The sequence below is a fragment of the Canis lupus genome, chromosome 18 (genome assembly GCF_011100685.1).
Source record: "Canis lupus familiaris isolate Mischka breed German Shepherd chromosome 18, alternate assembly UU_Cfam_GSD_1.0, whole genome shotgun sequence".
NCBI classification, from domain to species: Eukaryota; Metazoa; Chordata; class Mammalia; order Carnivora; family Canidae; genus Canis; species Canis lupus.
Genome location: NC_049239.1, coordinates 43,473,065 through 43,490,120, shown reverse-complemented (window position 1 = coordinate 43,490,120; position 17,056 = coordinate 43,473,065). Strand labels below are relative to the sequence as shown.

Genomic DNA, 17,056 nt, shown 5'->3' with positions numbered 1-17,056 from the left:
CTTGAAGAACTGTGCCCCCCTCATCCATATACTGGAGCCTTACCCCACAGGGTGACTGTAGCTGGAGGGTCTTTAGGAGGTAATTCAGGTTACATGAGGCTGTAAGGGTGGGACTACAATCCAATAGGACTGTGGCTTTATAAGAAGAGTGAGAAAGTGGGATGCCTGGCTGGCTCAGTCAGTGGAGTGTGAGACTCTTGATCTCGGGGTTGTAAAGTTCAAGCCTCACGTTGGGTGTAGACATTACTTAAAAATAAACTCTTAAAAAACAAGAAGAGTCGGGGATCCCTGGGTGGCGCAGCGGTTTAGCGCCTGCCTTTGGCCCAGGGCGCGATCCTGGAGACCTGGGATTGAGTCCCACGTCGGGCTCCCAGTGCATGGAGCCTGCTTCTCCCTCTGCCTATGTCTCTGCCTCTCTCTCTCTCTCTCTCTCTCTGTGACTATCATAAATAAGTAAAAATTAAAAAAAAAATAAAGTAAAAATAATATTCTTAAAACAAAAAAACAAAAACAAAAACAAAAAAAAAACAAGAAGAGTAAGAAAGACCCCCCGCCCTTCCTTCCTTCCTTCCCTCCTTCTCTCCCTCCCTCCCTCCCTTCCTCCCTCCTTCTCCCTACCATGTGAGGACACAGTGAGAAGACAGCCTTTATCAGAACCCAACCCTGCTGGCCCCTGATTTCAGACTTCCAGCCTCCAGAACTGTGAGGAAATAAATTTCTGTTAAGGCCCCTGGTCTATGGTGTTCTGCTATGGCTACCCAAGCTAAGACAAGCTCCAACAAAAGCCAACTTTTCAACCTAGAGGCGTTGGTCACCTTCCTTTAATGGCAGCACTTCTTCAGTCAAGAGCAGAGAAACCAAAGCCCGTGGGTCATAAGGAAAAGGCCAGCCGTAGGGGAGTGATGTCAGGATTAGCCAGGGTAGAAACCTGATAGGACCAGGATGACAAGGTATTGTGTGTCAGGTGGCTGTGTTATTGCAGGTGAAAGGGAACAAGCCTAGCTCAGAGCCCCTCATCGTGAGGGTCATGAAGATTCTGGAGACTGGGCTTCACCTGAGGGCAAACAAGCGTCTCCGGAGGGAAACAAAAACAAAAACAAAAACAAAAACAGAGCCAGACACAGTGCTCTTCCTTTTCTGCTCTCAGCTACCCCCTGGGGGCCTTCGGGGCTGCAGATTTGGTGTGATCTTCAGACCATCCCTTTAAAAAGCTCCTTTCTTTTCAAAACATTCAGCTATTTCTATGGGTGTTGTCTGAGGCAGCAGGGGCACTGCAGCGCAGAGGTGACAGGAAAGGACCTTCCACGAGGGAAGAGGCAAATGGCCAGAGGTCAAAAGCAGAGGCCTCCAAAAACAGTCATTACTGAAGCTTTTGATGAGCAAATCCTGGCTGCATGAGGCCCTGTGTAAAGCCAGCTGCCAGGGAGCCTCTGATTTATAAACCTGTCAAGATTTATTGACAGGTGGCAGTACCATCTGGGGCCCTGCCAAATACTTCCTCTGTAATTCCTGCTAGCCAGGGCTGGTTAGTGACAACAAACTGTCCACATTAGACCTACACTGAGCCATGTGCTGTGTGACCAGGAACCTTCCTTCCGGTCTTAGAAGACAGGCCACCGGAAGGCCCACTCTCTGGGCTGGGACTGTTAGTGTGATGCTGATGGTCAAAGGGTCTCCTAAAACACTTTCCATCTGGCAGTATGCACTGTCAGCTCAGAGCTGCGGATTCGGGACATTCAGTGATAGGGTCAATGGTCAAAGAGAACGAGACAACGGAGACTGGCAGATGTGCTGCTCTGTGCCACCCATCTTTTCTGCCCCCACCAACAGGTCTACTATAGCCCTGACTTGTTCTACTTTCTGTGGTCAGAGCAACATGTTTTGGAAAGTTTGGTTAAAATTCCAGGTACTGGACCAAGGATAAGAGCTAAAGACACCCTCTCTGGCTACTGAAACTCAGCCTTTAATACTCAGTATTACTGATTTCCTTCTATAAGCTAAAGAACACTTCAACCACCTCCTTTCTCCTTGGGTTTTAGCAAGGATCAATGAGTCACTGTTTGCTCTGCATTCTTCCTGGAAGCCAGGAAAACACACGAAGGGATAAGGAAGCATGGGAAGGCTGATCAGGTGAGTCTTTTCAAATGGACTTCTACTTCACACCTGGCTTCCTTCTGCAGCATCTGTAAGCTGTGCTTTCTGGGCTTGGCTAAGTGACTCCCTCACAGCTGGGACCTCCTGGGCTCCCTGAACACAGCTAGGAGCCAGCCTGGATTCCTTGGTGGTAACCACACTCTCAAGCAGAATATGGCTCTGGACTTCTCACCTTTTTTTTTTTCCCCCAAGATTTTATTTTTAAGTAATCTCTACACCCAATGTGGGGCTTAAATTCACAACTCCTAGATCAAGAGCTGCACACTCCACCAACTGAGCCAGCCAGGTGCCCCTGAACTTCTCCACTTCTAGGGAATATTCCCTTTGAGAACATTCTTCTTTCATCTATCACTTACATGGCTGTCTCTTTGGAAAGAAGGACAGGCATTTATCCCTGCTCTCCATAACGTAGGAAAAAGTTGGCACCTGGATCTTGTGGAACAGCCTGAAAGATGAAGTGTCTATGGCTCCCCTTTTGATTTAGGGGTGTGCCTTTCCCTTCTCTGGTCAGTGAGGCTTGACTACAGTCGCTGTTTATAGCAGTAGCTTTGTCTTCAGGGATAGAGTGGGGGCCTTGTCAGGGGTCCCACACCTAGCCAGGGGGCCAGACGCCCCACAGGCCCGGCCTAGTTTCTTCTGGCATGAGTCCCTCAATTCTGTCTTCAGAGCTGACTCTGAGAAGCAGTGGTCTTCCCAGCAACACCTCCCCCCCATTTGTAGGGCTGATCTATGAAGCCGGAAGTGAGCAAGCTCCCCCTCACATCAATCTGGTACTTCACACCCACTATGGTTATCGGTGGGGGTGTTGGCTGGGCTGGCAGTCAGCCAGAGGCACAGCAGCAGCTTGGGAGGAGTGGCAGGAGGGGGAGCAAAGCAACGGAGAAAGGAGTGCCTCACAGCTAGGAAGGGTGAGGTGACCGGGCTATCAGCCACCCTAACGGCTTTGTATAGGGGCTACAAGGCCAGCTATTCGTCTCCTCACCTGTCATCAAAATTTCTTTCCCTGGAACGATAGGAGTATTTCCTACAGCCTTGTTCTACTGTCAGTGGGGTTTTAGTGCCACCAAGAGATGCCCAAGGGGCTGGTGAACTCTGTCTTTGGGCTTGGAGCGAGTGTGGAGGCTAAGACAATGGAGGAGAAAAGAAGAGCAGGACTGAGAGCACAAAACGAGGTGCGGCTGCCTGTGTCCACGGACAAAGGTAGACAAGCACCTGTTCTGGAGGAAGGGCTTTAACCCTGGCCCGGCTGGCTATGCCCTCGGGAACAGGTGTGCCAGAGCCGTGTCAAAGGGGGAAGGGCGGTGAGTATCAGGCAGCTGCCTCCTGGAGAAACAACAACCCTGAGCTCCTACTGCCATATTCGTTTGTTCTCCTTGTTCTCGGCCAGATACCAACCACAGACTGTTCGAAAGATGTGAATGTTCTCGCCTCTCCACTCATTTCCCACCGTGTCGATCACCTGACTTGCTTAAATGCCTCAACGTGATCAAGAGCTGCATTCTTTACCTGAGGTCTTAAGAGAGTTATGAAATTATATGGGTGCTCTTATGGTATATTTTCCTGTATAAGAGTGCACAATGTTTCCATCACAATTTTAAAGACATTTGTGATAGAAAAAAGGTTAAGAAATCAGCTGTAGGAAAGAGCTCTGCCTTGGAAAGTCAGGAAGCCTAATTCTATCACTGATCTGCTGGAAGGCCTGGGGTGAGTCTTCCCTTCTTTACCTGAATACTGTGGTCTTCCCTACCTGAAGCCAAATCCCACAGATACAAAGGGGACTGAGAAGTGGAGAGACTCTGAACAACTTAGGACAAAGTCATGTCTGTCTTAATTTACTTGGTTCCCTCAGATATGCAGCCCTAAGGTTTGGGACATTTGCCAGAATGACCCAGAATTCAAGAGAAACAGCAACCCCAAATGGGCAGGCCAAGCTAGCTCTCTCTTGAGCCAACACAAGTTGGCCTGCGATAGGCCACTGTCCATGGTGTCAAATGCTAGTGTCCCCTTGCTCCTGGAAAAGGCCTGAGTTCCTGAGGCTACATATCCCAGGCAGTCCAGGATGGCTCCAGCCTGCTGACGCTGGATGTTGAAGACGACATATGGGGAGAAAAGAGAGAAGAGAGGCCAAAGCCAGCTTCATGTTTGGCTGAGGTGTCTGTGACTCACACCAAGTGCGGAGGCCGGGGTTTCAGACATAAAAGCCTTTGTGGGACCACGATGAACCGGAGGTAGAGATTCTGCAGGTCACTCTTGCAAGGGAAGGGGCTGGGAGTTTGGCTGGGACAAAGGTTTAGTGGCTAGAACTACAGACAAGACAATAATGTTGAGGAAGGAGGTCTTGGAGAAACAGGGAAAGAAAGACCTATAACTAGTGTTGGTAAGAATAAAATGATGGTCCAGAATTCTGTGCCAGTTTTGGAGAGGATGCCTATCAGAGTCCTCTTATGAACTCCTAAGAGGGTGAGATAAAATAATCAGTCTCATGTGCTTTGGGGAGAAAGAACAAGCTCAGAGCAGACTAATCCCAGAACTACGGTCAGGCCAAGGGGAGGGCAGAGACGGAAAGACCCAGCGCCGGGACTAACAGCGGCACAGTCGTCAGAGAGACAGGCTCAGTTCTGGAAAGGCATACGGACCTGCTAAGAGAGGCCCTCTGGACAGAGAGCCTGAGAAGAGTGCGGCTTGGCGGAACCACAGTCTCAGACAACAGCCTCTCTTTGGGAAGGACTCCGAAAATGCAGGATGGTATCAAAGAGCTGCCCTTAGACCTGGGTTTCCTTTCCCCTGAGCCACTGACCTAGCTCAGCTGACAAGGGCTCAGTCACCAGTCACCTACCAGGCACAGAACTGACCCAAATACACACCCCAGGAAAAAAATCACCAAAGGCCCTATCAAAAGGCAATGCGGACATTTCCAATAGCCAGAGACCCTACCAGACCAGTCACGCCATGCTCTGTGATCTGCAGAACGCCCTGGGAGAAGACTCTGCACCAAGTGAAGGACAGCATGAGGACGGCCTGGAGGCAAAAGTGCCATTTAGTCGGTCGGAACCCTGTGGTGGCCCACGCAGCAATCAGCCTGATCTGCACGGAAGCACAGAGCTTCACGCGCCCCACCTGGCTGGGTCTGGAGACTGATGACAGACCTGGCGGACGCCCAGGGTCTGGAGTGAACGAACAGACCTCTAGCCTCCAAACCACCAGGGGAAGGGGTGTCATCAGGACCTACGACAGAAGTGCTTTGGCCCCCTGTCCCCTCGTAGCCCTTACTTCAAGACCAGACAACAATCATTTTGATTTTAAATGGAGATTTTCAATTTGCCTTCACTTTATGAAGCGCAAGCAGAAAGGAAAACAGGCAGGACACAGACCCAGGCTGCTAGAGATCAGTGGCCTGACAAATTAGGGCTTTACCAATACTCTATTTCCAATTTTATTTCTTAAGTTATGTCTATGGCATTTACACAAACCCAAGACCACCTGTTGAATTTTTCAAAAAGCATTTAGAAAAGAATCTTTGATATCTATGCTTTTGCCTGCAGGGAGACTTTACTATCACTAGGGAACCAGAGAACAAGAGAAAAACAAAGGAAAAGAATACTGCCTTAGATTTAAGAAGACATAACAACTAAACCAGTCTTTTGAAGATTTCTGGGACAGACAGCTAACCCTAACAGCCCTAAGGTAAAAGGACCTTCTATGGAGTGATGCACAGACTGAGGCAGGCTCTAGCAGAACTTTGATTTCCCATCAACAAGACCCCCACCTCATGGCCAGACCCTCAGATGATACCAATTACTACCGTCCTTAGCCTGAATGACCCCCCTCCCCACCCCCACCCCCCACTGCTGCCCACCCTGGGCCACTCACTCTGGTCGGCAGATCACCAGGTCTCCTTTGTTGGTACCATAGGCCAGGCCAAGCCCTGGCTCGGGCAGCCAACGGGCAGAGTTGATGCTGACATGTCTCCGCTGGTCAGCAGGCATGGGGTAAAGGACGTTGAAAACTCTCTGGGTTGGGGAGAAAAGAAGGAAGAAAAGAGAATTCAAGGAGAAATAATTTGTTACCAAGAATAACAAAGTCCCTTCTATGGCCAGAAGCAAGCTAACCACAGGGAGGAAAGGAGCCGGTCAACCTGGGAATGGAAGGCCTCTTACACATACAGGAGAACCTGCGGTAGCAGGGGAAGGCTGGGGCCCTCTTACTTTAGGAGGAAAGCTACAATTCTCTTGAGCAAGACTAGGGGCACACTTTGGCTTTTCCGCAGGAAGCTTCCTTGTGCTCTCCTTATAGCCTTTTAGCTCCTTTTAGCTCTCTCACTTCATGGCTTTAAGGCAGCCTCCTGGAAAGGCAGGCAGAGCTCTGCTGACCAGCAAGGCCTGTCCCTAACTTTCCCCTGACCAGACAAACCAGTGAGAGCCAAGCTCAACTGGGAGTCCCGTTACCATGGAAATCACAGCTCTCACAGCAATGGGGAATTGAAGGTGACAGGGGGGCGGGAGGGGGTGATAACACCAGAGAACATTCTTAATTCATCTAATTAAAAGCAATGTTAAAAATGCTATTGTTAAGGAAACCTAAAAGGTGCTCTACGATTGTAGGAAGCAGAGGAGAGGGGAATCTTGAACACACAGGTACATGATTTCTTTCTAGCTTATATAAATCACCAAGAAATAGATTGTTTCCATTTCTCCAAGGGAGAGAGTCCCCTTCAGTAGTTGGCTTGCTTCCAAAGCTCCTATTTTCTCAGGAGGCAGCTTAGCTGTGGCTAGGGTTTGGACGGGAGGTGAAAGAGAGTCTCCAATCTCTCTGGCCACTGCACTGCAAGATATTCCACAGGGCAGTGGGAGAATGAAGGATGGGGACTTTCTTTCGAGTTTAAAAACCCTGGGCTGGAGTCCTGACACTACTTCCCTAGAATAGCAACTTCTCCAGATCTCAGCTTAAAAAGAGATAGCACTTGGGGTGCCTGGGTGGTTCAGTCAGTCAAGCATCTGACTCCTGTTCTCAGCTCAGGTCTTGTTCTCAGGGTAGTGAGTTCAAGTCCCACCCCTAACCCCCCACCTCCCTCCAAAAAAGAGAGGACCAACATCCAAATAATTGGAGACATGAAAACATAAGATGTGTAGAAAATGCCTGGTACAGTGCAAGCTCATAAATGGTAAATGCTGCTATCATTATCTGCATCTGGGGCTTCAAAAAAGGTCATTAGGGTCTAGGAAAAGGAGGAAGCCAAGTATCTATCTTTTTTTTATTTTTATTTTTATTTTTTTTAATTTTATTTATGATAGTCACAGAGAGAGAGAGAGAGAGAGAGAGAGAGGCAGAGACACAGGCAGAGGGAGAAGCAGGCTCCATGCACCGGGAGCCCGACGTGGGATTCGATCCCGGGTCGATCCTGGGCCAAAGGCAGGCGCCAATCCGCTGTGCCACCCAGGGATCCCCCAAGTATCTATCTTGAGTTTTAGTCAACGTTTTCCCTTTTAGCCCCTTCAGGTTTTAATCTATAAAACAGGGATGAACTACGTCTGCCTTTCCCTGCCCCCTGATGGAAGAAAAAAAAATGGAAGACCAAATGAGATATGGTTTAAAAAGTAATATTCAAAATTGAATTTAGGGTGGTACAATAATTATTACTTTTCATATTATCTTGAGAGACTTAAAATTAAAAAAAAAAAAAGGAAAGAAGTAAATATTGAGCTAAGGGTCTGCTGCACATACACAAATTAAGTGATAAGAAGCTCTGGATGTGGGCATCCCGAGTGGCTCAGTGGTTTAGCGCCGCCTTCGGCCCAGGGCCTGATCCTGGAGACCTGGGATCAAGTCCCACGTCGGGCTTCCTGCATGGAGCCTGCTTCTCCCTCTGCCTGTGTCTCTGCCTCTTTCTCTCTGTGTCTCTCATGAATAGATAAATTTAAAAAAAAATCTTAAAAAAAAAAAAAAGAAGCTCTGGATGTGGGGCTTGTTCATGTGTCTTGGGTGTCTACCTGAAAGGCCTTCACCAGGATGGGCTCTATAATAGAGAGGAGAGCAAGCAGCACAAGTTCTCAACATACTGACACAGAGAATAATGTTGTGAATAATTTTCCAGATTTTGTAGTGCCAAGAAATGTGCCTGGGTGGCCAGTGGCACACCTCCAGAATGGCCCTGCTAAGGTCCTAAGGTTGAATGGGTCTCTTACAGAGATGGAATTGATTCTGTTTTGAGGCATAAGACTGATAGCCCCACAGCTGCTGCTTTAAGGACCTTCTATGCCCTCCCTTTCTGAATCAACTCCAAATGTAAGAAATAGCAAGAATCTTTGGTCTAACTGAGGAGACTACCAAAAAAGAGGCCAATGGAGTTTATGAATTTCTAAACTAGTCATGTAGAATATGGCTGCTTGACCTTCAGATTGTCTCTTCCTTGCACATATATATCTGGCAGGCGCCTTGAACAAGCCTATGGCTACTACTCTCCATGAAGATGGCAATACCTAGCTTTTCCCTATGTACGTAATCAACTCTTTTCCTTCAAATCAGGGGATGAAGTATGGTACCTTTACCCTTTCTCATAGAGGTTTTCCTTCCCAGAAGATAAACCAATGGTTTCTGTCCTCCTCATAAGTCCATATGGTTAAATATGAGTTGGTGTATACACTCAGAGGACAAAGTGGCTGTGATCTAACCACTGTGGTAGGATCACTGTTTAATTTTCCTTCACCCCAAGGGCAGGTGGCATGAATGAGCAGACACCCAGGGTTAAGGAGGGATAGGTGTTAATTTCAGGGGATTAAATGAGGGGAGCTTTGGTCTTGGCCTGTGGCAGCCCTACAAAGCTTCACAAGGGATTCTCACCTAAAGTCACAATGATTCATAACTGCAGGGAGCTGGGCAGAGAAAGTAGCCTTGCAAGAAGAGGGATTATGTTAGTAAAATAGACGCTTTAAGGTTGTGCCGAATTTTTTGATGGAGGTCTCAAAGAAGAGAGTAGGCGAACTCTTCCAGAAATGTTCCAGACCAAGAAAGAAGCAAACATTGTCTCACATGTCACAAATTTACCTTTTATAGTTGTTGCAAAGGAATTAACAAATACTATCAATTTGCTTCTAAGTACAGGAACCTACTTTGGAGACAAAACCCTCAAGAGACCAGTATGAATGGATGACCCAGCTGAGACAAGGTCAGATGGACTGGGAAGAAGTAATAAAGGGTGAGACCCCCAGACCTTGCTGCACAGACGTTCACAACCTCTATGGCTACAGAAGTCATGGGGCATGGATTTGTCCTCTGACTACGGTAGTCCCCCCGGTCTTCCACCCCTGTCAAGTCCTTAAACATCATCCAAAGGGCAGCTCCCACGTGCCCATCTCTTCCAGTGTTTGGGTATTAGACTAAATCCTGCTTTGTGGCAGGAAGCCAGAAAATGCCACGTGAGGATCAGCAGCCACCAGGACTCCTAATAAGCACTCGCTTGCTTATCACACTCTAATGTGGGGGGTGGGAAGGAGGGCGATGAGAGCAAAACATACGGGGGTGGGTGGGAAATAAGAACACAGAAGGTGAAGGATGGGTAGGACTCAGACTTACAGTCCTGAGAGGCCATCCGGTCCAACACTCCCCATTTCACACATGCCTGAAACTAAAGGAGCCCGGAGAGAAACTGGCCCATTTTCAGAACCACTCAGAGATGTAGTTTTCCCTCCACATTCTCTGGCCAGAGCTCTCAAAGCACCTCGCCGAGAAGGGTATACTCCTCACAATTAGCCCTAGTGATGAGAATATCTCTTTGACGAGTTTCATTTTTTTTTATTTTTTATTTATTTATGATAATCACACACACACAGAGAGAGAGAGAGAGAGAGAGGGAAGGAGGGAGAGAGGCAGAGACACAGGCAGAGGGAGAAGCAGGCTCCATGCAGGGAGCCCGACGTGGGATTCGATCCCGGGGTCTCCAGGATCGCACCTTGGGCCAAAGGCAGGCGCTAAGCCGCTGCGCCACCCCGGGATCCCCTCGACAAGTTTCCTAATGCTGAGAGGGGCTTTGGTAGCTCTGGCTACTCCCACAACATTGGTGGTGTAGGCTAGCAGTCTTTCCAACCTAGTGACTGGGGGAATGGTCTCCTCTCAGATTCCAGTGGGGACCAGCTCTGGCTCCATAAACTCAAGGTTCATCAGCCCTCACCAGAAAGTCTGAGACAGTGTTAAGGGACAGCTCTGGCCTTCCCTTAAAATCACCCCAAATATATCTCAAGTAAAGGTTTCCTTAACACTCCTCAAGGACAAAGCTAGGTGGCCTGCCAAAAAAATCTCTTTTCCCTTCCTCTTCATGAAGCTGTACCACCAAATTCCATGACACTGGAGGAGGATTATCAGAACCTGGGGACCCTTTGTGGGGCTAAATGTAAAACCCAGCTGCTGATTCATGTTGGCAGAGTTCTGGTTTCACCTGTCTCAGCTACAGCTGCTTCCTGATAGATGACAAACACTGACAGCAACCCCTCTCCCCAAGCAGACTGTTCTCATTTCTGTCTAACATCTATGAAGGGAATTGGAATCAATAAGCTGGAAGGAGAGTCAGTGGAATCTCAGCACGTCACCAGATCTTCACAGTTCCAAGGGAGTGGGAGAAGATAATGATTCTTCCGCTTCTGGGGTCCAAGACAGTCTCTTGTACTTCTTGCTCTGCCATCCCTCAAACTTTTGACTAATAGTAAGTAGGAACAAAAGAAAAACAGTTCCTAGATCAAAACTAAAGGGGTCTTGTTTCTTGTTCAGAGATGGACAGAAAAAGAATGAGAGGCGACCAGTTGCTCAGTGGGAAACCTTCCTCTCTACCTTTTTAAAATTAAGAGGAAAAATGTATTGTTGCCCTCAACAAGATGTTTTCTTTTTGGCTGCATATCAATAAAGCTTAGACCATTAGTTCAAGCAGCAAAAGGCACTGTTCAAATCAGCACAGATAAGAAGCTAAAAGAAAAAACTTTGTGGTTATCTTGTTTGGGTTTGGGAATCTCATCATCTATAAAACTGAAATGGCTCCACGGTATCAAGACGATGTGTGTACTCCGCAGATCTTCCCTGTTTTAACGAGGACTGTGGAAGCTGATTGAAAACTGAGGCTGGAAGGGCCATGAGAGAAGGCACAAGCCAAGGAGTCCATGAAGAAGAAAGGAAATGTGAAGAGGAAAAAAATGCCTTTTTGGTAAATCAGAGGTCTTAAGCTTTTAGAGAGGGTTACTAGAGAAAAATTAACTCTCTGGGAAGAGGGAGAAATCAATGGAAAGCAGATGCTAAGGGACACCTGACCTTTCCATTGGAAATGAATGGCTACACATCTTGTTAGAGGCTGAGAAATGCACACTTCCCAGAGCAGACCAGGGGAGAGGCTCTGCTCATCTTTCTTTTGAGCTGCTGATTTGCTTAGATTCATGAATTACTGAAGTTTCTTCATCCCTAGGAAAATCCGTTTTTCAGAAATTTTAATTTCTCTTACTGTCTCTGAGCCTTGTTTATATTCTACTTTGGAGTTTAGAACTTGTAAAGAGGCTGATTTTAAAGTGACCATTTAAAAACAAGAATTAGAATACCAGTTCACCTACCTCTCCCCTTTATTCAGCTTTAGTAGGAACAAATCTGCCTAGATCACTCTTGTCCAAACCAAAGTTCTCCCAACAGAAAAGAAGAGCAACAGTCCCTTAACTTTTTTTTTTTTTTTTTTTTAAAGTAAGCTCTAGGCCCAACGCAGGGCTTAAACTCACAACCCCAAGATCAAGAGTCACGTGTCCTACTGACTGAGCTGTCCAGGCACCCCCTTTTCCTAACTTTTGGAATGTGTCAGCCTTTGCTGCCATTGATAATAATGCTTTGAAGTCATTTCTAGCCAACCTCTTGTGATTTACTGAGACCTGTAAACTCTCTTATTCATTTATTCCTCTCAAACAGAACCCATAGAAATAGTCAAAGAACATGAATTTTCTTTTTCAATTGGCCTGATGTTTTCCAAAGGCCATCTCAGGCCATTAGGATCAAAACAGAGAGGTTACTTCAGCTGAGGGACCTACTTTAGTGCTAAATAAAATACCAAGGCACTTAATACTCCTAGAACTCCCAGAAACTAAAATAATTACTTCCTCCTCTTCCCACAAGTCTGTGCAGAGAACAAGTTCTTGAACTTCCTTAGTTTCATAATCTCAAAAGAAATGGCCAAATGAGTAGTTGTTCTAGATATTCACCTTGGATAAGAGAGTCTTTCAGTATATTCCAACACATTCACTATGTTTTAGTTGATATGTATTTTTGGAAGAGGAGTGTTGAGGATGATTAAACATTAAAATACTTTGTATTTTATACTTAAAAATATATTAAAATACTTTCAGCTTCTACAAATTCCAGAATTGGTTCCCTTACCAATCCTTGAAAAAACAAAATGTTTTGCCTTTTGCTTTTGCAACTATAACTATCTACTGGGAATCTCTCAACATGTCTCAGTGCTGGGACTAGCACAACAAGAAACCAATGTTGGACAAATTGTGAAATGAGTGGACACTCCCTGTTTTCATAAGAATTATCTCCTGGATATTTTCATTTAATTACCATTACCAAGACATGTGCTAGACACACTTATAGTGCTGGTGACCAGAGGTGTGTGTTCATGTATGTGTAGGAAATACACACCATGCAAAATATCAAAGGGACACACATTCCTGGAAATGCTGAGTGTCTCCTGTGTGCAGGAGAGAGTGAAGGCTGGGAATCCAGCAATGTAAAGACCAGTCAAGAAGCCAGTTGTGGGAGCACCTGGGTGGTTCAGTCAGCTAAGCATCTGCCTTCAGCTCAGGTCATGACCCGGGGTCCTGGGATCGTGCCCTGCACTGGGTGCCCTATTCAGCAGGGGTCTGCTTCTCCCTCTCCCTCTGCCCCTCCCCCTGCTTGTGCTCTCTTTCAAATAAATAGATATAATCTTAAAAAAAAAAAAAAAAAAAAGGAAGCCAGTTGTGTGGAAAGAGAACAGGGACCAGGTCCATTTTATGCATGGCATTCCCAGACCTCACAAAATACTTGGCATAGTAGGGGCACAATAAAATTTTGTTGAGTGTAAAGAATAACACACAGAATAGATTGCACTCTACTAAGAGGCCATAGGGGAAAGAAATCATGAGTTACCCTAGAGGTATCTGTCATGGAAAAATTCACCTAAACTAATTGTAGCTCTGTTTTTTTTTTTGTTTTTGTTTTTTAAGAGAGAGAGAGAGAGAGAGAGAGAGAGAGAGAGAGAGAGAAGCAGGCTCTATGCAGGGAGCCCGATGTGGGACTCGATCCTGGGACCCCAGGATCACACCCTGGACCAAAGGCAGACACTTAACCGCGGAGCCACCGAGGTATCCCTCTACTTGTTATTTTTAATGTTTTATCTTGCCCCCTCCCTTCTCTGACAAACTGCATCAGAAACACCCCTGAATTCTCCCCTACTCCCTCCCCCTTTCCTGCAGTGTACTGAAGAAAGGCACTTTCTGAGGATAGATGCTTTGTACCACATCTCAGAAGTCAACTTTAAGATAATTGCAGCGGAAGCAGCTTTTAATCAACTGACAGGCAGCTTTAAGAAAATTAATGAGGACAAAATCTTAGGAAGGAGTAAATCATTTCTGACAACAAAGCAGTCTCTCTTTTATCTCAATCTCCCCTTGAAGAAATAGTACCCACCCTTCCAGGATACAAAAATAAAATATCTTTATTTTTGGTTTTTGCGACTCCCAAGGCCAGACAAGATTAAGAAAGGCTCATTCCCTTAGATTTCTGTAGAATACCCCGGACTGAACTAGAGTTCTCGGGCACTTTTGAAAAATTAAACTTTCAGAATCTTGGGAAGTATAGATGAGTGGATTATGTCACAGGCTAAATACGGGGCAAGGAGGCTACAGTGAAGCCTACATACTGAAGAATTGAGCTAGGACAGGCCCAAAGAGCCTGCACATGTTGGTTACATAAACGCTGGTCAGTGCTGACAGCACTAGACACTCAAACTGCCCCAGGATCTAAGTTATAATTTAGTTGTGACTAATTTTGAGCACTCTGGATACCAAGGCTTTTCTGTGGTTCATTTTAATGAACTTAAAATAATAATCAGTCATCACTAGGCTCTGTGAAGATGGCTATAAAAATGACAGAAAATGGTTATAAAGAGAAAGACAACTGATGTTTCTTTATAATTAAGATGACTCTAAGATATCCATTAATGGGCATCATAGTGATGTATCCCATCAAATAATAACAGTGAATGGAATGTTGGAAAAGGGAACTCAAGAAGTCCTCCTTCAGATGGGGAAGGGCCAAGTGAAAGATAAAGATACTGCTTCTCACTTTTTAAGCTGAAGCATCTCTGTATTCTACAGCACACAGGCAAGCAGGCATGAGCTCACAGTTAAGAGCTCAAGTAAAGTCAGCTGTGGGCAGGTAAGAATTTTAATCAGAAATGGAAAAAGGCAGGACACCTGGGGGATTCAGCGGTTGAGTGTCTGCCTTTTGGCTCCAGGTGTTCAGGATTCAGGATTCCAGGGTTCAGGATTGAGTCCCATATCGGGCTCCCTACAGGGAGCCTGCTTCTCCCTCTGCCTGTGTCTCTCATGAATAAATAAATAGATCTTTTTAAAAAAAGAAAAAGAAATGGAAAAAGGTAGGGTGCACCTGGGTGGCTCAGTCAGTTAAGTATCTGCCTTAGGCGCAGGTCATGATCTCAGGGTCCTGGACTCGGACCCTCACCTTTGGCTCTCTCCTCAGAGGGGAGTCTGCTTCTCCCTCTCCCTCTTTGTGCACACATTCTTTCTCTCTCTCTCAAATAAATGGGTGGAAGGAAGGAAGGAAGGAAGGAAGGAAGGAAGGAAGGAAGGAAGGAAGGAAAACAAGAAATGGAAAAAGGCCTCATGTCATTAGTACTATCACTAGGATGCTGGCATGATCCAGAATGCTTTGGGCTGGAGGTACTCATCAATTTCTCAAATTCCTGTAAGTATCCGAAAGATCTGGTTAATTGGATCCATAGAAGTAAATCAGATGAGGTTCCTGAGACAGAGTGAGAACACAAAGGGAAAGGTCAAAGTTATACTGACATGTGAAGTCTAATAAGAATCCCCATGCAGTCAGAGATTGGTTCTCCATCTAGACTGAGTGTGCAGAGTCATCAGGAGGGCCCCACCTCTACATCCTCTAATTCTGCAGGTCTCATGTGAGGCTAAGAATCTGAATTTCTCTGAAGTTCTCTAATGATGCTGATGTGCTCTCAGGGGAGTACACATTGAGAACTACAGCCCTGTTACTTATGAGTAGATTGTAGTTCTATAAAAAAATGTTAACAAATCTCCCTTCCTTTCCCTGTTGCCTTGGATCACTTGAAGATGAGGGGGATGCATATCTCTAGAACCAGAGCTCCAGAGAAAAAAAGGTGTACATGGGGACAGTTCACCACTGTAGGACTCTCAAGGTGAAGAAGTAGGGGAGGTCAGGGGCGAAGAGGAAGAGAAAGAGGGGGATGAGAGGAAGATGAGGGAGAGAAGGGGAAAGAGAAGGGATAAATAAAAGAAGGGGGGGAAGAAGGGAGGGAAAAAGGGGATGGCTCTCTTCCCAACACCCCCTCCAAACTAACAACCTACCTAGGTAACAGTTGCTCAACACTTGAATGCAGTTTTACCACATAGCCACAAAGAAAAAGCTTTCAATAAAATTGACCCTTGCATATTTGAAGCTTGGCCTTAAAGAGCACTGTGCTGTTCCACAGAGAAAGGAGAGCCAAATTGCTTCCTGTCCTAGAGCTTCTCCCATCCAAGTCAAATGACAATGTCCTCATCCATCACTTCTGCCAATAAAATGACCAGAGAGAAAAAGCAAACTAGCACTGGTAAGATTCAAGCAACCAGTGCCTCTAGGACTTGCAGGGATTATGCAATGAGGATCTTCTTCAGTTCTTACTGAAGCACTTATGTGCACATATCCCCTACCTGTTGGGGGAATAGTCTATGTATCTGGGAAAAACAGCAGACAACACTTTAATTCCTGTGTTGAAAGCACTAATCCTTATTCTTGCTTTCCAGCTCAACATGCCCCAGAACCACTTATACCCTTTCCCCCCACCCCCCAACCCCAGTTGCTAATTTTTGCCCTAGGTAAAATAGCACTTATTAGTTACACAAAAGTGGAAGAGCAGTCTGGTCTATGACTATTTCTGGTATCATTAGTAATTTTATATTTTTGTTATGCTTTCACTTGGTTACAACCAAAGTTATAACGTGCAATTGCGACTATTTTGGAAAATTAATTGCAGTTTTCTGTTACAATATTATGCCTTTGTTCCAATTAGAAAATGAAAGCAGAGAGGGCACACATGCAGCTTAGTGTTTGAGTATTCAGCAAAACTTTAGCTCAGCAATCTCCAAATGCCTAACTTAAAAAAACCAGACAAGTGAACAAAAAAGCCCTCCCTGGCTCCAGAGCAAGGGAGTCAGACAGAAAATAAGGCCCTAATGCAGAATAGCATCCCTAGCCTGGAAGAGCCTGGAATGGATTGGGGTGGGGGGAAGGGAATTAAATATGTGCTCAGTCTTATTTTTCCAGATTTGCCAATCAATACTGAAGTTGGGAAGACTGAGCCTAGCCTCAGAAGGAGAGAAGGGAAATATCAAAAGGACCCTGATCCTAGAAACACGGATAAAAATGAAATTGCTCAACGTGGAGGGGAGCGGGGGGTAAGGCAGCAACAGCGAGAAAAGATGGGAGGTGAAACGCAGACAACCAAAAAACTTAGTAAGAGTCTGGTGGGAAATGGAGCACAAAGGCCATGGTGCCTGCAACAAGATTAGCCAAGGATCAAAGCACCATGCATGAAACCACAAGTAAGCTTGAGACTGTGTCTCTGCCTTGCTGAAGAGGC

The 17,056-nt window shown here is 46.0% G+C and overlaps 1 protein-coding gene across 1 annotated transcript in view; it reads right to left on the bottom strand.

Annotated features, from left to right (window-relative positions):
• Positions 1–17,056, bottom strand: part of AMBRA1 (autophagy and beclin 1 regulator 1) — a 170,062-nt gene that overhangs the window by 10,061 nt on the left and 142,945 nt on the right. The window contains 1 exon segment of the mRNA XM_038563409.1: positions 6,025–6,164. Within this exon segment, the coding sequence (XP_038419337.1) occupies positions 6,025–6,164 (140 nt within the window).